Source organism: Aquarana catesbeiana, linkage group LG02 (assembly GCF_042186555.1).
Source record: "Aquarana catesbeiana isolate 2022-GZ linkage group LG02, ASM4218655v1, whole genome shotgun sequence".
Lineage (NCBI taxonomy): Eukaryota > Metazoa > Chordata > Amphibia > Anura > Ranidae > Aquarana > Aquarana catesbeiana.
Genome location: NC_133325.1, coordinates 96,443,468 through 96,466,010, shown reverse-complemented (window position 1 = coordinate 96,466,010; position 22,543 = coordinate 96,443,468). Strand labels below are relative to the sequence as shown.

At 42.1% G+C, this 22,543-nt stretch overlaps 1 protein-coding gene across 1 annotated transcript in view; it reads right to left on the bottom strand.

The window, feature by feature from the left end:
* The window catches only part of VPS36 (vacuolar protein sorting 36 homolog), a 63,427-nt gene extending 40,951 nt beyond the window's left edge, over positions 1-22,476 (bottom strand). The window contains exons 1-3 of the mRNA XM_073613256.1: positions 22,223-22,476; positions 11,021-11,089; positions 3,166-3,236 (exon numbers count right to left, since the gene is read on the bottom strand). Coding sequence (XP_073469357.1) covers positions 3,166-3,236; positions 11,021-11,089; positions 22,223-22,318 — 236 coding nt within the window. The 5' untranslated portion in view covers positions 22,319-22,476. The remainder of the gene's footprint in view (positions 1-3,165; positions 3,237-11,020; positions 11,090-22,222) is intronic.
* Positions 22,477-22,543: the final 67 nt, after the last annotated feature.

Here is a 22,543-nt window from a genome sequence, read left to right as displayed (position 1 = left end):
GAGGTATCGATGCGAACATCAGAGCGATAGTGATAATTCTAGCACCAGACCTCCTGTGTAACTCTAACTGGTAACCTGTATAGGCTTTAATAATGCTGCCTATGGAGATTATTAAATACTTAAATTATTAAATACTTTCTCATGAACGCAGTCCGAGCGGCTAATTAGCTGCTGAATCGCTTTCCGGAACAGCGGGAGGGTTCGTCCCTTCCTCCCGCCATTTCCCAGTGTTTCTCAGGCTTACAGTTTTTACCTGCACGCCCGAGAAGCGATCCGACGGGTCACGAGGCCAGCCATAGAGGTTACCAGAGACCAGAATGTCTCTCATCCCCTCTATGGTCTTGAAGAGCCAGAGTGACATCATGACGTCACTTCCGGTCTACGGCCGAAGCAAAGTTTTTTTAAAGCAAAGGATCTTTTTTTTTTTTTTTTTTTTTTTTTTTTTTAGTTTTGCTTTTAAATGTAGAGGAGAGCTCTGGGGTGTCTTATTGACCCCAGATCTCTCCATAAGGAGGATCTGTCATCTCTTATTTCTTTTACAAGGTAATAGGAATAAAAGTGCTAAAAAAAAAAAAAATTAGGGACAAAAGGGACGGTGTAAAAATAAAATATCTAAGTAAAAAAAAAATCGAAAGCACCCCCATTACTCCGTGCTTGCTCGCAAAAGCGAACGCATACGTAATTTGTGCATGCATATGCATAAACAGTGATCACACCACATGTGAGGTATCGTTACAAATGTTAGAGCGAGAACAAAAATTCTAGCCCAAGGACTCCTGTGTAACTTTAAACAGGTAACCTGTAAGAAGTGTTAAATGCCGTGTATGGAGATATTTAAATTTTATAGTTTTATAAACTACAGGAATTGCAGTTAGCACATTACGCTTCATGTCTCTATACAGGATATTCTACTTGCTAAAATAAGAACACTATTCTCAGCTAGTGTCCCTATATTTACATTATATGGTGGGCTCTCTGGGGACCAAGAGCTGAAATATTCACACGGAAACAGGCTAACGTGTGCCAGACACAGATAGCAGATAAATGAAGCCTTTGATAGTCTAAAAGCAGCACATGGAAAAATATAGATCATCAAACATGTAGCAACATATTGCCACTGTCATCAGCAAGGACAACTTGGGAAAGAGGAATATAACTTTTATACTGGAAAAATCAAAGACTTATTTGTGATAAAAAAAAAAAAATTAAAAAAATGATTAGCTAAGATTATGTGAATCGTGTTTATCTAACACACAATACACAAAGATTTAGCCAAACTGAACCTAATGTGTAAAAATGGCTGAAAGGTCGTTTCTTGTTGCCACCACAATGGCATTCTCACTTTTCTATTTCCAGTGCAATATGGAGAATAAAAAGGGAAAACTCGATCGGCTGACACAACAAGAATGTTCCCTCCATCTAAGTCTCAAACAAGTGACCAGGTGTATTTAAAAGATTTTTGTAATTACCACTTCCATGCTTTCTTATGTGGAGGAAAGTTGTTTAAGGATTTGGGAGGTGGGGGATGCCAGACTTTAAGAGAGGGCTGGAAGCCAAGCTTTGGGTGTCTCTAGATGTTGGAATCGAAGGACCAGAGAACCGAAAGTGTTTCTTGACAGTCGGAGAGGGAGATGACTTAGCAGTCTGCTCCCTAGGTTTCTTCTGCTGGGAAGACAGGTGCTCTTGCCACCCGTAACATCCAAGAGCTTGTCTGGAGAGACAATGCAACTAGAAAGCCATGTTGACCAAGTGCTTCTTGCTTCTTGCACAATGGTTCTGCCAGCCCAGCACTTTGGCCAAACTGTCCTACACATATGCACTGACATGAGGCACATGCGAGAGATGAGACAGGAGGCTTCCAGCAAACTGGCACAACTAAAACTTCATCCATCTGCTCCATTAATTCAATAAGCCACAGTGGCTAGATCTCTCAAGAGATTTAAACCAGTCAGACAGGGTTTGATAAAGCAAAGGCCCAGCAGGACCCACCAGCAAAAAAAGGCTTCCAACTGCTTATCGGGTGGATCCTCTATAGGAGGATGAATCCTCCACCGATACAGTGAGCACCTTGTTCAGGCAAGACACAGCTCGATCCACAGTAGGAAAGAACCATTTCTGAACAAAAACTCTTAGGAAATGTGGATCAAGTGCTTCTTGCAACCCAGCACTTTGGCCAAAAAAGTCTTACACATATGCACTGACATGAGGCACATGGGAGAGATGAGACAGGGGGCTTCCAGCAAACTGTCACAGCTAAAATTTCATCTATCTGCTCCATACGTTCAATAAACAGGGGATCAACCACAGTGGCTAGACATCTGAAGAGATGTGGACCAGTCAAACATGGTTTGAAAAAGCCAAGTCACAGCAGGATCCACCAGCAAGAAAGGGCTTCCAACTGCTTATCAGATGGATCGTTATGTTACCATTCGGATAAGTAGTTATGTGTGAACAGCAGCACCTGTCATTATTTGTAAAAATCTGACTGCAGCCGCTGGTCCCACACGTGTGTGCAAGCAGCGTTTACAACCGCAGGTAAGAATCCACTGATTTGTGCTGGCAGGCATCTGAATGTAGCCTTCATTTCCCACAACTGAGCGCAAAAAAGAAGGACATGTGATATCCCATTTTCCAAAGGTTGAAGGGAGTCACCATGGTCAAACCAATGCATTATTGCATGATCTTCAACAGTATCTCTGATCCCTGCCCCTATACTAATAAGCTGTACTACCTAATATACTTACAAAAAAAAAAACACTTATTGCTCAGTAATGGTAATACTCAGTCAGGTTACCAAACTCAAAATCTGACTAGCAGAGTGCCAAATATGACCCTGCCTAATCACAGATATACCCGGATTTACTAAATTAGTCAAATATGTTGACGGTTGTCAAAGTGAATTCTTCCTTTACAAAGGGATTTTTCACATAGTGAATTAGGTGAAACAGAGTAAAATTAACTTTACAAAAGTATACCCAATAATAAACAAGGAAAAAAAAGATATTTGCTTACACACGATTGGATGATTAAAGTCGGCACAACTTCATTTCATTCTCTAAGCTTGGCGGAGAAAAAATTCACTTTGAAAGTAAACATGCTCCACTCCTTTAGTAAGTTATCCACATTACTGCAAAATATAAAATGCAATTAACATGAAACACCTACCTTTTTCCAATGCCTCCTGCCTGCTCTTCTGTGAATACAATTTGGGAAAGAGGAATTGCAATGCAGAATTCCTAAAAAAGGGAAATAATACATTATTATTAATTAAACTCACAAACAACTTACTAACAGCCAAAACCAACGGTCATTATTCCGTACTCTTACTCTTGGACCTTTCCGCTGCCTTTGATACAGTTGACCACCCCCTCCTCCTCAAAAAACTCAATTTGCTTGGTCTCCATTGGTTCGAATCTGATCTCATCGCACCTTCAGTGTCACTTACAACTCCACTTCTTCCTCTCCAACTCCTCTTACCGTTGGGGGCCCCCAAGGTTCTGTCCTTGGACCTCTACTATTCTCAATCTACACGTCCTCCCTGGGTCAGCTGATAGCCTCCCATGGCTTCCATTACCATTTATATGCTGATGACACCCAAATCTATCTCTCTGCCCCTCAGCTCACCCCATCAATCTCCTCACGCATCACTGATTTACTAACAGACATATCGGCCTGGATGTCAAACCACTTCCTCAAACTGAATCTAAAATTGAGCTCTTAATATTTCCTCCCCCACGTGCCCTTTCCCCTGACTTCTCTGTCAAGATCAATGGCACATCTATCAGTCTGTCCCCACATGCCAGGGTGCTAGGGGTAACCTTAGACTTTAAACTGTCCTTTCAGGCCCACATCCAATCCCTGCCCAAATCATGCCGCCTTAGCCTCCGCAACATTTCCAGAATACGCCCCTTTTTAACTAATGACACCACCAAGCTTCTAATTCACTCCATGGTTATCTCTCACCTCGACTACTGCAACTTCCTCCTCATTGGATTACCTTTACATAGACTATCCCCCTTCAGTCCATAATGAATGCTGCTGCAAGACTCAACCACCTTACCAACCATTCAGTGTCCTCCACCTCTCTCTGCCAATCCTCCCACGGCTACCACTCACCCAACGAATAAAATTCAAAGTACTAACAATAATTAACAAAGCCATCTACAACTCTGCCCCCAGCCACATCACTAACCTAGTCCCAAAATACCAACCAAGCCACTCTCTTCTGTCCTCCCAAGACCTCCTGCTCTCCAGCTCCCTTGTCACCTCCTCCCATGCTTGCCTCAAGGATTTCTCCAAAGCTTGTCCCATCCTTTGGCACTCCCTACCCCAATCTATACAACTGTCCCCTAATCTATCCCTGAAAAGCAAAAGAAGCCCATCCTGCTTCTAACACTGTTTTACTTCCTCCATTAGCTCATCCCCCACAGCTATTACCTTTTGTATAAATTGACCCTTCTGTTTTAGAGTGTAAGCTCTAATGAGCAGGGCCCTCTGATTCCTCTTGTACCAAATTGTAATGTAACTGTAATGTCTGCCTTCATTTTGTTAAGCACTGCGCAAACTGTTGGCGCTATATAAAACCTGTATAATTATAATGATAATTAATTTACTAAGTACCAACATCAATTACTATTTTGCACATGGCACTTAACTGTCCAAAAGGACTACAATAATCTGTTGGCTAGAGTTTGTCAGCTGTGGTTTTAAATCTGAATGTGGAGTGCAGGCTTTTGAGCCTTGGTAACACCCAAATATCTTGACATTTAAATTATCAAAGTTTAACTCCCTCCTCCCTGTGACTCCTATATTCCACAGCATGCACAACATGCACTGGTAAGGTGGCCACACACATAGGAAATGATCATACAATTTATTCAATCCAACTAAAATAACTGAAATGAATAAAAATCTCAACCCACGTCCCTCCATTTGATTGATTTGGTTAGTTCTCAATCTGCGGGGACTGGCTCTCAATTTGGCTGTGGCAGAATTTTGTTGATTGCTTCTGATTGAATATCTGCATGTTTCTGAAGAACTGATTGTAACTCAGATTGATTAAGTGATTGTGTTTGATAGACCATTTACAGTTCTAATACGATAGATCTTATTTCTGCCTGATATTTTCAGGAACTCGCAAAATGCGAAACAATGGTGTGCAACACTTTTTTGTGATCATTTGGACCTAAATCAATCACATATCACTATGTGTATGACTACATTTTAATTGGCTATATGCTTCCATGTATTGATTGCTTTCTTCCCAAGATCACTCTGAGTTGCTGGCTTTAATCTTATTGACATGTATTGAGGCTGTCACATCCCTTTTTGCCTGAATAACATGTACCAGCAGTCTAGGGGAGCCTCTCTATACAGATTGTTTTCAATACACTGGAGCTTTTCTGAGCCCCCTACAGTGAGGGAAAAACCATTTGATCCCCTGGTGATTTTGCACTGACAAAGAAATGATCAGTCTATAATTTTAATAGTCAGTTTATTTTAACAGTGAGAGACAGAACAACAACAAAAATATCCAGAAAAAACGCATTTCAAAAAGTTATAAATTGATATGCATTTTAATGAGTGAAATAAGTATTTGATCCCCTATCAATCAGCAAGATTTCTGGCTCCCAGGCATCTTCTATACAGGTAACGAGCTGGGATTAGGAGCACTCTCTTAAAGGGAGTACTCCTAATCTCAGCTTGTTACCTGTATAGAAGACACCTGTCCACAGAAGCAATCAATCAGATTCCAATCTCTCCACCATGGCCAAGACCAAAGAGCTGTCCAAGGATCTCTGGGACAGGATTGTAGACCTACACAAGGCTGGAATGGGCTACAAGACCTTCGCCAAGCAGCTTGGTGAGAGGGTGACAACAGTTGGTGTGATTATTTGCAAATGGAAGAAACACAAAATAACTGTCAATCTCCCTCGGTCCGGGGCTCTATGCAGGTTTTCTCACCTTGTGTAGTTTCAATGATCATGAGAATGGTGAGGAATCAGCCCAGAACTATACGGGAGAATCTTGCCAATGATCTCAAGGCAGATGGGACCATAGTCACCAAGAAAACAAATAGTAACACACTACACCATGAAGGACTGAAATCCTGCAGTGCCCACAAGGTCCCCCTGTTCAAGAAAGCACATGTACAGGCTCGTCTGAAGATTGCTAATGTACATCTGAATTATTCAGAGGAGAACTGGGTGAATGTGTTGTGGTCAGATGAGACCAAAATTTAGCTCTTTGGCCTCAACTCGCCGTGTTTGGAGGAGGAATGCTGCCTATGACCCCAAGAACACCAGAGCCACCGTCAAACATGGAGGTTGAAACATTATGCTTTGGTGGTGTTTCTCTGCTAAAGGGACAGAAGTACATCTTCGCCAGCACACCATGGATCAGCAAACAAGCTTGTCCAAAAAAGTTTTTTTAATCGAAAATGGTCACATCTCAAGGGGGGTGCAAACCTTTTTTAGTACCCCCCTTGTGATGTGACCATTTTTGATTAAAAAAACTTTTTTGGCACCCCCTTTGTGATGTGACCATTTTCGATTAAAAAACCTTTTTTGGAGCACCCCCCTTGTGATGTGACCATTTTCGATTAAAAAACCTTTTTTGGAGCACCCCCCTTGTGATGTGACCATTTTCGATTAAAAAACCTTTTTTGGACAAGCTTGTTTGCTGATCCATGGTGTGCTGGCGAAGATGTACTTCTGTTTGATGCTTCCAGAACCCAACTGGTAATCATTACAGCACCCGTTAATGCTCTATGCTGTCTATCCAGGAACGTGTGCGACTGGAATATTGAATTGACTGCTAAAGGGACAGGACACCGCATCAAAGGGACGATGGATGGGGTAATGTAGCATCAAACCTTGCGTGAGAACCTCCTTCCCTCAGCCATGGCATTGAAAATGGGGCGTGGATCTGTATTCCAGCAAGGCAATGACCCAAAACACACGGCCAAGGCAACAAAGGAGTGGCTCAAGAAGAAGCACATTAAGGTCCTGAAGTGGCCTAGCCAGTCTCCAGGCCCTTATCCCATAAAAAATATGTGGAGGGAGCTGAGGGTTTGAGTTACCAAACGTCAGCCTCGAAAACTTAATGATTTGTAGAGGATCTGAGACAAAATCCCTCCTGAGATGTGTGCAAACCTGGTGGCCAACTACAAGAAACGTCTGACCTCTGCAATTGCCAACAAGAGTTTTGCCACCAAGTACTAAGTCATGTTTTGCAAAGGGGTCAAATGTAATTTATTCATAAATGACCTGAAGGATGGGATAAACAGCTCAATCTCGTTATTTGCAGATGATACTAAGCTAAGCAGGGCAATAATTTCTCCACAGGATGTGGAAATCTTGCAAGAAGATGTAAACAAATTAATGGGGTAGGCAACTACATGGTAAATGAGGTTTAATGTAGAAAAATGTAAAATAATGCATTTAGGTGGCAAAAATATGAATGCAATCAACTCACTAGGCTAGGGGGAAGAACCTCTGGGGGAATCTAGGATGGAAAAGGACCTGGGGGTCTTAGTAGATGATAGGCTCAGCAATGGCATGCAATGCCAGGCTGCTGCAAGCAAAGCCAACAGAATATTGGCATGCATTAAAAAGAGGAATAACTCCAGAGATAAAACGATAATTCTCCCATTTTAAAAGACTCTGGTCCGGCCGCACCTGGAGTATGCTGTCCAGTTCTGGGCACCAGTCCTCGGGAAGGATGTACTGGAACTGGAGAGAGTCCATAGAAAGGCGACAAAGCTAATAAAGGGACTGGGGGACCTTAGTTATGAGGAAAGATTACGAGCACTGAACTTATTCTCTCTGGAGAGGAGACGCTTGAGAGGGGATATGATTTCAATATACAAATACCATACTGGTAACCCCACAATAGGGATAAAACTTTTCCACAAAAGGGAAAATAAAAAGATGCGTGGCCATTCATTAAAATTAGAAGAGAAGTGGTTTAACCATAAATTGCGTAGAGGGTTCTTTACTATAAGAGCGATAAGAATGTGGAATTCTCTTCCAAAAGCAGTGGTTTCAGCGGGGAGTATCGATAATTTCAAAAAACTATTAGATAGGCACGTAAACTACCACAACATACAGGGATATACAATGTAATACTGACATATAATCACACACATAGGTTGGACTTGATGGACTTGTGTCTTTTTTCAACCTCACCAACTATGTAACTATGTAATAATTATTTCACTCATTAAAATGCAAATCAATTTATAACTTTTTTGAAATGCGTTTTTCAGCATTTCAGCAATCAGTAGGGGATCAAATACTTTTTTCCCTCACTGTATATAGTACGAATCCTCAATAAAAATGAATGGGAATTAATGGGAGTACAGAGCACATGTGCATGTTCAAAAGATTTCAGCAGGCTGCTTTTTGGCCTCATCAGCAATATCTTGCTTGATCGGAGACATGTAGTACAAGACTGGCAAGAGACGCTTCAATATAATGGTACTGCACCCTAGATGAAGTTACACTTTAGGCCTGACGGCTGAAACGCGTTTTTATTAACTGCACCACCCTTTTTTGAAATAAAGGATAACCATTTTTGCTGACGTATCGGAGTGTCGGCTTTTCCTGTGATTTGACACTTTAGGAAAGGGCTTAGTAGACTTGTGGCCAATAATGCAGACAAATGGTCTTTCATACATAGGATTGTGTCAAAAAAAAAAAAAAGTAAAACATTTCTAACCCCTGGAAATATACAGTATACATGTAGCAGCACAATAATATGGAAATTATGTTATCATGTACAGGAAATGTCTGCTTACTGTGTTTATTGACTCAATTATCTTATGAGAGAAAAACAGGAATTCAAAAAAAAAAAATGTTTTTTATGGAATCCAGGGGAAAAAAAATCAGTCCATCAGACAGCTTTTTCTGGCAAAGTTCATAACATTCTGATCATTCAACTAAAATGTTATGAAACTATTATCTCATCCCTATGGGTAGCTTTATAAAAAAAAAAAAAAAAAAAAAAAAAAAAAAAAAAAAAGGGTCAGGTACTTTCTGCGGAGTCCAATGAGATCTGAAAACTACAGTCATGTGGCTGTAAAAGAGACCCTTGTGTTAAAGCTGTGTAAATTGAGCCTACTGTGTTGAGTTTGTATTCTGGATATTTTTTTGATTGAAAAAACATATGAGGCAAAAAAGAAAAATTGTCTGGAAATGGGCATCCCTGGCACTCAAGTCGCAAAGCTAACACACCAAGAATAAGTATTCCTCTTTTTTTTTTATTAAAGTGACAGTTATTTTTATTTTAGTGCAATGAAATTTACCATTTACGGTCAAGTGGCTGAAAACAGCCTCATGCCGCATACACACGACCGTTTTTTTCATCAGAATAAACTCTGAAGGTTTTTCTGATGGAGTTCCGACGAAGTTCCACTGAAGCTGTCTTGCGTACACGCGATCACACCAAAGTCCGACCGTCTAGAACGCGGTACCGTAAAACACGTACGACGGGACTAGAAAAAGGAAGTTCAATAGCGAGTAGCCAATAGCTGCCGTCTCGTACTTGCTTCAGATCATGCATCGTTTTTGGTCCGTCGGAATAGCATACAGATGAGCGGTTTTCTCAATAGGAATTGATTCTGTCGGAAAGATTTAAAACATGTTCTATTTCTAGGTCCTTCAGAATTTTCAAAAAAAAAAAGTTCGATGAGGCACACACACGATCGGAATGTCCGATGAAAAGATTCCGTCGGACTTTTCCTGCCGGAAAGTCCGACCGTGTGTACGCAGCATTAGGCTGATGTTAAAGTTTTGTGAATTGCGTCTTATGAAAGGAAAGCTTAAAGTGGGAATAAAATACACCTACCTGCCTGTTCTTAGTGGTCTCCAGTATGTAAACTGAGCTGCATATGTGCAGTTCACCTTACAGCACTGGTCTGATTCCTGTAAGCCGGGATGACCAACTTCTGCGCATGCTCAGGTGTGATGTCATCCTGCGCTAGCCTAGGCCTACAACTGGCACACAGAGAAAGATGTCGCATGCGACAGGGCTGGTTGGAGGAAAGGCAAGCATCGTTCCCTTTAGTTTTGCTAAAAACTAAAGGCATTTTTTTCATTTTGGTTGGAGTGGAAGGGATATTAACTCCTGTCAGCTTCATTTTTGCCATCTGTGTTACATTAAAGTGTAACTAAAGGCAAAACTTTTTTTCAGTTTTGGATCGAGAGGAGAGGGATTAGAACACCTGTCAGTTTTTATTGCTGTCTGAGCCCCCGTTAGTGAGATTCACCCTCTCTATTTGTCCTGTTTACCATTATCACTGAAAGTGAAAGTAAAGAAAATCCCAAATTTTGAGTTGTCCCTAGAAAAGTAGTAGGGGGAATCTTCCAGTGGGGACACTAGTTGTGGTGACCTGGGGGTCCCCTAGGGATTCCCTTAATTTGCAGGGATTTCCTCTCACTTCCTATTTTGGCTATGGGACAGGAAGTGAAGGGAAGTCTCCCCAATGGGACACAGATGGCAAAAAAAAAAAAAAATAAATAACTCTCCCTTGCTAAAATGAAAAAAAAAAATACTTTTGTCTATAGTTCTACTTTGAATATGTTTTGAGGTAATGTGCTGGTGTGATTTAATGCTCTAACCAACATCTATTATTTTGCGTGGTAAACGGATAAGCCATATTCACCAATGTTTTGTACAGCAAGTGCACATATTCTTGGGAAAGAGACCTACTGATGGTCTCTTCGAACTACGGCCCTCCAGTTGTTCAGGAACAACAATTCCCATCATGCCTAGTCATGTCTGTGAATGTCAGAGTATTACAATGCCTCATGGGATGTGTAGTTCTGCAACAGCTGGATGGCCGTAGTTTGGAGATCTGGTCTAATCATTCTGCCCAGTGTTTGAATATACACCCTATGTATGGGTACAAAGTAATAGATGGAAATGGTATTGTCTATTATAAGCACTGATAAAGCTTTGATTATGAATACATTTAGCATTGCGTCAATTACTTAAAATCCTGCAGTAAACTACTTACATGATTTTTCTGGTCCCTCCATACAAGTCTGTGAGTTGTCAGAAGTAGGGCACCTGCATCAAACTTGCACTGGTAGAAAATGAAAAGTAAGTGTTATTATAATGGAGTTCATGGAGAAAACATGAAAAAAAATGTAAACCAAAAACTATACCAAAATAAGAAATCTAAAAGAAGCAGCATAAAGTGTGAGCTTCTATCTGTTGCTATACAGATCTTGACTCAGAGATGCCTAGGGTCTCCAAGCAGTGATGTACAATTAGATTAGTCAGATATTTTCATTGAACCAGTCAGGGCCGTCTTTAATATTGACTGGACCCTGGGCAAACATTTTCTTGGGCCCCCTCTTCCATGCGATTTCACTCTCCACATGCTTTGAGACATACAATAAATAGCAGCTAGATTCAAAATCAGTTTACTGAATCAGATCAGGCAGCGATTGCGATTGGTTGCCCGAGGTTACAGTGTATCATTAACGCGCACTGGCTGGCTGCTAGAGGTTACAGCACACATTATGGCTCCCTGTTATTTTCTAGAGGTTACAGCACATGACTTCTGCTCTTTGATTGGTTGCTAGAGGTTACTGCACATTATTACTGCCCATGATTGGTTGCAAGAGGTTAGTGCACAGCATTACTGCTAACTGGTTGCTAAAGGTTACAGCACATCACCTCCTCACTGCCTGCCTGCGTATTCACATGCACAAAATTTCTGGGTGCTGTGGCACCATATTAATTTGAAGAAAAGTTCCACCTCCAATTTGCTTACTTTTGCAGAACATGATGTTAGGCTTAATGACCACAATTGTAGGCAGGACTTTCAAGCATACTCCTTTACCTCCCCAGTGGGCAGCATTCAGCAGAAGTCATGGTGGATGTGACCTCAGGGGGACATGATAAGAGGTCGACCGATAGGGGTTTTTCTCTGGCCGATGCCGATATTTAGAAATCGCGGTGGCCGATATATGATGCCGATTTTTTTGGGCCGATATGTTAAGCCGATTTTTTTTTTTTCCCCCTTCATCTCATAAAATCTAACAGTTAGACCCCTTTCACACTGGGGCGTTTTCCAGGCGCTTTTGGGCTGAAAATAGCACCTGTAAAGTGCCTGCAAAACGGCTCCCCTGCAGTCTCAGTGTGAAAGCCCGAGTGCTTTCACACTGAGGCGCTGCGTTGGCAGGATGTTAAAAAAGTCCTGCAAGCAGCATCTTTGGAGCGGTGTTTACCGCTCCTCCACCACTCCTGCCTATTGAAATGAATGGGCACCGCTGCCGAAGCGCCTGCAAAGTGATTCGGCAGCGGCGCTTCATGGGCGCATTCAACATCTTCCTCGGGCGCTAGCTGGGTTATAAGCGCCCTGCTAGCAGCCGAATAGCGCCGCTAAAATGACGGTAAAGCGACGCTAAAACTAGCAGCGTTTTACCGTCAACGCCTGCCCGCTCCAGTGTTGCAGCAACCTTAAGTAGTAAGTGATGCAGAAAATGTCTTACATTTAAACAGGTAATCAAAACTTTTGGACGAAAAAAAAAAATTAGCTAACTTTACTGCTTAGTTTTTTTTAATTCATTAGTGTATTTTTTCCAAAAAAATTGCATTTGAAAGACCGCTGCACAAATACCGTGTGACATAAAATATTGCAGCAACCGCTATTTTATTCCCTAGGGTCTCTGCTAAAAAAATATATATAATTTTTGGGGGTTCTAAGTGATTTTCTAGCAGAAAATACAGGATTTTTACTTGTAAGCAACAAATGTCAGAAAAGGTTAAACTGAGAACTCCTACACACTTTCATTGATAAAAGAAACTAAAAAGATACAATGTTTCCACTTATCAGACTTGGCAGGCTGCCCAGAGAGAAGAGAAGTCCCTTCACAGAAGACTTCAGGCAACTTACATTGACTTCTATTACAGAAGTCATTTGCATGTCGCAAGTTATAATCGGCCTTTTTTTTATTAGCACAATCGGCCAATATCGGTCGACCTCTAGACATGATATACATATGAATGCCACACCTATTTAAATATCAATGCCACGGTCCACGACTATTTACATATTAATGCCGCCACTATTTACATATCAATGCAAGTTATTTACATGCAAAAACAGGGTCTGCAGGTGAGTCATCTGTACATGGAAATAGGGCAGAGCTGGGCAGCAGCAACAGAAGTTTACACTGAGATATCGGGACACAGCACGGGACTAAAACTTCAAGGGATAAGGGAATTTAAACTGGGATAGTTGGCAAGTATGAGGCAGCTGCTTTGGGCCCCACTACAATGATGGGGGCCAGGGCAGCTGCCCCTTTTGCCCTGCCTTAAAAACGGTCTTGGAACCAGTGGGCAAATAACTGACTTGATTCCCCCATCCCCACATTCAATCAGCGGTGCTAATCGAGCCGGGAAAATCTGACAGAGCAGTTGTACAGAAGTGAATCAGTAGCTCGACTTCTGTAGGACCTTCCTGCCCCATACATGGTTCAGAATTATTTTTATGTGGAATGTTTAGGGTATGCCTAAGCAAATGCAAACATTGACTTTCAGAAAGTCATTATTAACATATAGTTAGTTCTATCCCCACTAAATATTCTAGTGATACGTAAATAGACGTCTCACTCTGGCTTCTCATATATTTATAGACACCAGGGATTCTCCCTGAAGAATCAGTTTTAATAGCTACTTGCCTCCTCCCTAGCTGTTCTCTTCAGGCCCACATGAGGTTTCAATTTGAGAGGGACAGTCTGAAAGCAAACAGTATCTGCTGTAAAAAAAACACAGTGCTCTTTGACACCAAGATCATAAGTGCACCCTCCCCTGTCCCAGCCTCCCTTCCCACCATGAAGGCTATTCTTCTTGGTGCCACAATAGATCTCAACCATTCTACTAAAGTGAAACCTTTTTTATTATGATCCCACAGGAGAGTGGAGGTGGCATTGGTGGTCTCAAGAGCACTCCAAAGTTCCTGAGAGATATAAACTAAGCAGTTTTACGGGGACTCACTTTTTATTAGTAACTTTTCTTTAGTGACCCTCCTTCCTGTTATGGTTCCACTTATGATAGATACAAAACAGACTATAGACTGTTAATTAGCAAACTTCACTTGGCCCAACTGCATCTAGTTTTGAATAGAGATATTCAAACCCTGTCAAGTTTGTATTGCTGTCTGTGAATTCATTAGGCAGTGTCACCCTTTCTAATTGTTCTGGTGACCACTGTCACTGGTATAGCATATGATGGGAAATCCAAAATATTACAGTTGTCACCATAACAAACTCTTCCAATGAGGACACGTCTCTGAGACAGGAAGTGAAGGTAAATCTCTCTAATAAGACTAAAACCGCAAAAAAGAAAAACAGAGGTGTTCACCCTTCCCTACTCCATCCTAAACTAAAATAAAGTTTTGCCCATACATATACTTTATTAAGAAACCAGACATCCCGGGCTCACGGGTATGCATTAGGGTTGCACCGATACAGTTTTTTTTACCTGGGAGGAAGAGTGCCAATACTTGCACAGAAGTACTCGCTGATACCGATTGCTGATACCGTGCGATTTGAGCCCATACAAAATGAATGGGCTCAAATCGCACTGCAAAGAATAACATATTATTTGAACAGGAATGCGGTGAGAGTCCTGCCCAAATCGCATGTGGTTTACTGCACCGCTACTGTGTGAACCAAGGCTGAAGTCACTATGACAAGCCTGGGTTCACACAGGAGCAGTGCAGGAAACCACATGTGATTCAGACAGGACTCTCACCGCATTCCTGTTCAAATCACATGCGACTCTGTGCAGGTGACTTCTAAAGGCAATTGATTCCATTAGATTTTAGTTAGGGGTATCTGAGTAAAGGGTGCTGAATACAAATGCACGCCACACTTTTCACATATTTATTTGTAAAAAAAATTGAAACCCATTTATCATTTTCCTTCCACTTCACAATTATGTGCCACTTTGTGTTGGTCTATCACATAAAATCCCAATAAAATACATTTACGTTTTTGGTTGTAACATTACAAAATGTGGAAAATTTCAAGGGGTATGAATACTTTTTCAAGGCACTGTACGAGTTCAAATCACACCAGTTTTAGGTATCAGAGCATTTACACGGGTACAAGTACTCGTGCAAATGCTTAGTATCGGCACTGATACCCGTATCAGTATCGGCGCAACCCTAGTATGCATCATTCAACCCGGAAAAGGAACAGTAGTATTATTTTTTTTTGGCTTGCCCAAGCTGGAATTGGGCTTTAACCACTTGCCGCCATATAGTAACATGACGATGGCAAAGTGGTTCTGTTATCCTGACTGGATGTCATATGACGTGATATAACAAGGGAGTGCACAGCATGGCGATCGGTGGTGCGGCGTGTCTGACACACCGCAACTCCGATCTAGGTAAAGAGTCTCTGACGGAGACTCTTTACCACGTGATCAGCCGTGTCCAATCACAGTATCACGATGTAAACAGGAAGAGCCGCGTATCGGCTCACTCGCGTCTGACAGACGCGAGTAGAGGAGAGCCGATTGGTTGTTCTCCTGACAGGGAGGGTCTGTGCTAATTGATTATCAGTGCAGCCCCCTGAGGGTGCCCACCCAGGACCACCAGGGATGCCACCAGGGATGGCCACCACTGATGACCACCAGGGATGGCAATATGTGCCCACAAATGGTGCCAATGTGCCCACAAATGGTGCCAATGTGCCCACAAATGGTGCCAATCAGTGCCCATTACTAATACCTGCCAGTGCTTCCTTATCAGTGATGCCCATCAGTGCCATCTATCAGTGTCCATCAGTGCCCATTAGTTTGCCACCCATAATTACCCATCAGTGCCGCCTATGAGTGCCCATCAGTGAAGGAGAAAATGTACTTATTTACAAAATTTTATAACAGAAACAAAGAAAAACAATTTTTTTTTTCAACATTTTTGGTCTTTTTTTTTATTTGTTTAGCAAAAAATAAAAAACGCAGGGGTGATCAAATACCACCAAAAGAAAGCTCTATTTGTGGGAACAAAATGATAAGAATTTAGTTTGGGTACAGTGTAGCATGACCGCGCAATTGTCATTTAAACAGCGACAGCGCTGAAAGCTGAAAATTGCCTTGGGCAGGGAGGAGGGAAAGTGCCTGCTATTGAACTGGTTAACATTTGAATATTTAAAAGCCATTTTCAATTTTTTTTTTAGGCCTCATGCACACGGACGTTTTTACAGCCGCTTTTTTGCGCGTTTTTTGCAGCTTAAAAACGCCTGTCTATGTTAGTCTATGGCTTCATGCCCACCTAGGCGTTTTTGAGCTGCAAATGGCATAGGCGTTTTTAAGCTGTAAAAACGCTCTAACGCTGATAAATGCTGATAAACGCTCAAAAACGTCACTCACTGACGTTTTTTAATGTTTTTGATCCATTGAAAAAAAAATTTGAAAAAAAAAAAAAAAACGCTAATAAACGTTAAAAAGCTCTATTGCAAAAACGTTGAAAAAAATATAAAAAAAAACTCACTGCAAAGCTACTGGCGTTTTCATAATGTTATTTTAAAGTCCCGTGTGCATGGGGCCTTAATCTTTAGATTGCACTAAAATAATACTTGGAGATGCTGCCAAGAAAGTATTTGTTTAAGTGCGTCCTATTATAGGGTGACAATGCTGCATTCTCTTCTTCCAATTCTTTTTCTAGGTTGTCACACAGTCTTCTGAGAAAGAAGCCATTTAAAACCATATGGACATGGTACATTGTTGTCACCATCAGGAAACTCATCCTGAGAAATGTCACGCAGCTATATCTGGAGTATGCATGTTAGACAAGAACTGTCTGAAAAAGAGCTGCAGGGGATCAGTTGCACTGAGCTGCAAAATGGATAGAAAAACACATAAAAACAATTATAACACTTCTTTTTATACACAGGGCTTTAGAAACCAAATGCTATTTTATTAGGGCTTAATATAAAACTGCCACTGTATTAATCATTGGTAAAAAATGTGATTTGATTTCCACCTATTGGCCATGCAGATGAACTACCATTAAATCCCACCAAAATCCCATATTCAGGGCCATACTGACACCTTGTGGTTAAGAAAAAAAAAAGTCAAGAATTATAGAAGAATCATAAATTTTTAATATTACTAAATAAAGAGCAAAATATTAAAGTATCATTCATTAAACCCCCTGATCAAACTTGTAGATCTACAAAAGTTCATCCAGCTACTAAGCACAGAGCAGGAGTGTTTTCTCATCACCTTTCCCAGAATCTAACCTGAAACATCCCACTCACAGTGCTGAGGAGCATTCAAGCTTCCCACAAACATGTGATGGTGCTGAGCGGCATTCAAGCTTGCCACCCACATTTGACAGTGCTAAGGGGCATTCAAGCATCCCACCCACTAGTGACAGTGCTGAGGAGCATTCAAGCATCCTACTCACACTTGACAATGCTGAGGAGCACTCAAGCATCCCACTCACAAGTGACAGCGCTGAGGAGCACTCACACTTTCCACCCATATCTGACAGTGCCAAGGGGCATTCAAGCATCCCACCCGCATGTGACAGTGCTAAAAAGCATGCAAGCGTCCCACTTACATATGACAGCGCTGAAGAGCATGCAAGCTTCCCACAAACATGTGATGGCGCTGAGCGGCATTCAAGCTTGCCACCCGCATCTGACAATGCTAAGGGGCATTCAAGCATCCCACCCACTAGTGACAGTGCTGAGGAGCATTCAAGCATCCCATTCACAAGTGACAGTGCTGAAGTGCATTCACACTTTCCACCTATATCTGACAGTGCCAAGGGGCATTCAAGCATCCCACCCGCATGTGACAGTGCTAAAAAGCATGCAAGCTTCCCACAAACATGTGACAGCGCTGAAGAGCACTCAAGCAGCCCACTCACAAGTGACAGCTCTGAGGAGCACTCAAGCAGCCCACTCACAAGTGACAGCTCTGAGGAGCACTCAAGCAGCCCACTCACAAGTGACAGCTCTGAAGAGCACTCAAGCAGCCCACTCACAAGTGACAGCTCTGAGTAGCACTCAAGCAGCCCACTCACAAGTGACAGCTCTGAGGAGCACTCAAGCAGCCCACTCACAAGTGACAGCTCTGAGGAGCACTCAAGCAGCCCACTCACAAGTGACAGCTCTGAGGAGCACTCAAGCAAGCCACCCACAAGTGACAGAGCTGAGGAGCATTCAGGCATTCCACCCACATGTGACAGCCCTGAAGAGCATTTAAAGTGGAACTTCACTCTCTCAGTCAACATTTGACTATTTGTAATCCTCATGCTGCTAGCATTAGTAAATGGATATTAAAGTATATCATATTTACTTGTTTAAGCATTTTTTTTTTAATTTCTTCAGTTATATCCTGGTTTCCATGCCTAGGAAAATGATCCCAGGAGTCTTCAGGAGGGGCTTTGTCACCTAAGCACACCTTTCTGTTTGCATGCCTAAGCTAAGGGCAGATGGATTCCAGGAAATAAATGCTACATGAATCATCTGCCCTTACTCAGGATGACCACATTTATAAATGTTATGGGGTGTTTTTCAAAGTGATTTCTCAGCAAAATAAAGCATGGAATCATGGATGGATGAGGGAGTTTGCTTTAAATATTAACAATGAATTAAAAAGTGTTTTTGTGGTGCTCAGATGCAGTGACAATTCACTTTAAGCTTCCCACTAACATGTGAGAGCGCTGAGGAGCATTCAAGTGTCCTAGCCACAAGTGGCAGCACTGAGCAGCAATCAAGCTTTCCACCCACATCTGACAGTGCTAAGGGGCATTCAAGCATCCCACCCACATGGGACAGAGCTGAGGAGTATTCCTGTGTCCCACCTACAAAATGACAGCACTGAGGAGCATCCAAACCTCATGTGACAACACTGACGAGCGTTCAATCAACACTGCTGTCATACGCGAGGAAAGACAGTTCAGCTTGGTTCACATATATGCAATGCCGGAAACGCAGCAAATCCTGTGCGTTTCCCACACCCCACTGAAATCGCACAGCGTTCATGCAAACCACAGGGTGTCTCAATGTTAAGTTAAAGCTCGTTTGGCTGTACTTCTCCTGTGGATCACAGGAGTTCGGTTCATTTTGCACTCCTGTGCCCCGTTTTCAGCAGAGAGTGGGCTGAAGTCCACTGACGTCACAGAGCCGGTCCAGGATCGTGCAAGATCGCGACCATGGAGTCCGGATCCGCCCACATGTCTGGATCGGCATCCGGCTCAGCCTCTTAGCAAGCAGCTGAGAGCCTGAGCCAGTCGCTCCCATCCCCTCCACAGCCCAGCAATCCAGTGAGCGAGGAGGAGGCAAAGCAGAGAGTGGTGACTGACAGTCACCAGCTCTCTGCTCAGGGAGCTCCGAGAAGCAAGCAATCTGCGGTTTTAGATTGCTCGGCTCTCAGTGTTAGAGCCGGGGGGGACGGATGCAGCATCCACCTAGGTAAGTATGATTTTAAAATAAAAAGCAAACCCATACTTCTCTTTTAACTACACCCCGAAACGGTTCGCAATACAGTGCGAGTGACAGAAGTGAATCGCACAGGTGTGAACACCCATGCGATCCGATTCCAGTGCGGTGGGAAAAAAAAAGGGTCCTGCATCTTTTTATGTCTGGATTTGGTGCGATTTGAGCTTTACAAATGAATGTCTCAAATCGCACAGACATTGCATGTGATTTGAATAGGAATGTGGTGCGATTCCTATCTGAAACACTAACATCCTTTACAGCCAAGGAAGCTGCCTACAGGTTATAATAAAGCCTACTGGTAGGTGAAATAAATATCTCCTAAACGTGCACCATTTAGGAGATATTTATTTTAAAGCATATAAAGCATTGAAAAGTTATTTACAAATGAAATAAATTGTTTTGTTTTTTTTTTAATTTTGCACTTTTTCAATGTGAAATGTGTAAATATATGTTAATATATATGTGTAAAAATATTCACTAACAAAGCAAACAAAAAAAGTTTTAATTGTTTATCGTTTATAAAATAGACTTGAACAAAGAAAAAAAAAAGCAGGGAAATAATAATTAAATGGAGGAGAATAGGGAGTTAATTAAAGTGGATGTAAACCCGATTTTTTTTTTAAATCATACCGTAGAGTATAAGATTTCCTATCATTTGAGCCCAGTCTTGCCACACAGAGTTAATCCATTTCTGAGCAATCCTCTTTTATTGTTCAGTGAGAAAAATCTTGACAAACAGAGAAAAACTTTATCAAACCCTCCCCCTTGCTGTGAGTGACAGGTGATTTACATATCTTGTGCACTGGCCTAAAACATGCATTATTTTTTAATTCCCTCCCCCCCACTCCTTTCTTCAGCAGCTCTGCAAGGATTGGCTGTTCCACACCTCATCATGATTTGGCATGCTGAAGTCATGTGGTTACTTTCCTGTCTTTTCACTGGATGTTAGAGATCATAGCAGAAGTTCAGTGTAAGAAATACACAGGAGAAAATGCATATTGACAAGGGGAGTGTAGAGGTGGGCGGGGAGTCTACTGACATCACGACTCCACCCACCGAGCTCCAGACAACAGACCCACCCACAGAATCTGCAGTTTTTCGGGTCTCATAACAGACAGAGGGGAGACATTTGACAGGTAAAGATACATACAGGAGGCATGTATATCCTTATAGATAACCCCTATGGCAGTAGTTTAGAAAGGATGACATTGGGTTTACATCCACTTTAAGGCTGATTAGAGTAAATTAAGGGTTCATAAGGGGTTAAACAGAGGAACATTTGTTCATCCCTTTGATCTGCAGATGAAGAAACAGAAAGATACAAAAAGAAAAAATTTTTTTTTTTTTTTTTAAGTGTTATTAATAAACATTGCTGACTGCTTTTTTTTTTTTTTTTTTGACAGCTCCAATTACTGAACTTCTTTAACACTTCAGCTGTCAACAAGGGAGACCCACTGGCAGCTCAAAGAACCGAGCCTGAAAGTATCGGTTTCAGGTATCTGTGAATTTGCACGAGTACCGATACTTGTGCAAATACTCTGTATCAGCACCGATACTAGTATCGATGCAACCCTAGTTTTTAATATAATTGTATAATGAACTTTTTTGCATTTTACCCATGATTTTTGTCTCATGGTGCCTTTAAAGTCACATCCATATTACATTTTCTACTTCTACACATTATGAGATTACCTTGCAGGAGGAATATTTTTTTTTTTTTTTTTTTCAGAAGTTTACTACTGCTTTAATAATGTCACACTGCAACGCACAGCAACACATGTAAACGCACACAAACACACTGCATCTATCACCCACAACATTAAAAGAGAAGTATGGGTTTTTGTTTTTGGCAGTTTCATACTTACCTAGGTTGATGCTACATCTGACCCATGCTGCCTCTGCACTGAGAGCCGAGCGATGGAACATTGCTGATGGCTTGGTTCCCACAGCTCCCCGAGCAGAGAGCTGCTGACTGTCAATCTGAGCTGTGGAGGGGGCGGGGAGCGGCCGTCTCAGGCTCTCAGCAGCTCGCTAAGAGGCTGAGCCGGGTGTCAGTCCAGGCACCTGGCGGATCCAGACTTTATTGTCGGGACGACGCGGTGCCTGGACTGATTTCCTGGACGTCAGCAGAGAGCAGACTTCAGCCCTCTCACTGCTGTAAACAGGTAATACAAGTGCAAAATTAATTGCACACCTGTGACCCATAGGAGAGGAGAAGCCCAACAAACAAGCTCAGGCTGGGCTTCTCCTTTAAGGTTGGAGGAAACATGCCTTTGAAAAAAAAGAAAAACTTTGCAAAAAAATGCGTATAAACACGCACAGAAGTGCAGTTAATTGTAGTGTGAATGGGCCCTAAGCTGGAACTAAAGCCTGTGAATACGCTCCTCCACCTCAATCATGTGACGTCTATGAACTCCCCCGCTGGCAATGACATCATGTGCGGGTGTGGGGAGTTCGGCTGTTTTGATTGGCCAGCACAGATCTATAGAACTCCCATACATGCTCATGGGAGATCATTCTGCATACGCAAAAAAAGTGATTGTGAACATTGCAGAAGTTTGTGTCACCGCAGAACTTTCCTTCCACTTTACATACAATGACAGGTGCCCTTTAAGACAAAATCCCCTCCCAATTTTCCCATAATGTGATGTCAGCATCCCTGGCAGGAAAATGCTTGAGCATTAATACTGATTTATTGTGGTCATTGTCTGTGTAAATAAAGCTCTATGACAGCCAGCACTGACCTTATCCTCCCCATCTGACAGGCGTACCCCTCTCTGCTGGATCACCAGTGTCTCCTCAATCTCCAGAAGCCCAGTGCACCACGAGAAGCGATCCATAACCACAGATAACACCGGGCCACCAACAAGGAAACCAGAGCCAGGCTCTGACTTCAGCAGGAAGTCAATACACCGCGATGAAAACAAACCCCTTCCTAAAAAGTAGAACCAAGATGCAGGACGTCGGCCATTGTTTTGAAGCTCAAAATCCTATGAAATCTAATGGAAGGGAGTCAACAAAATGGCTCCTTGTGTGGGGACAGATTTTTCCCGAACAGGCAATGA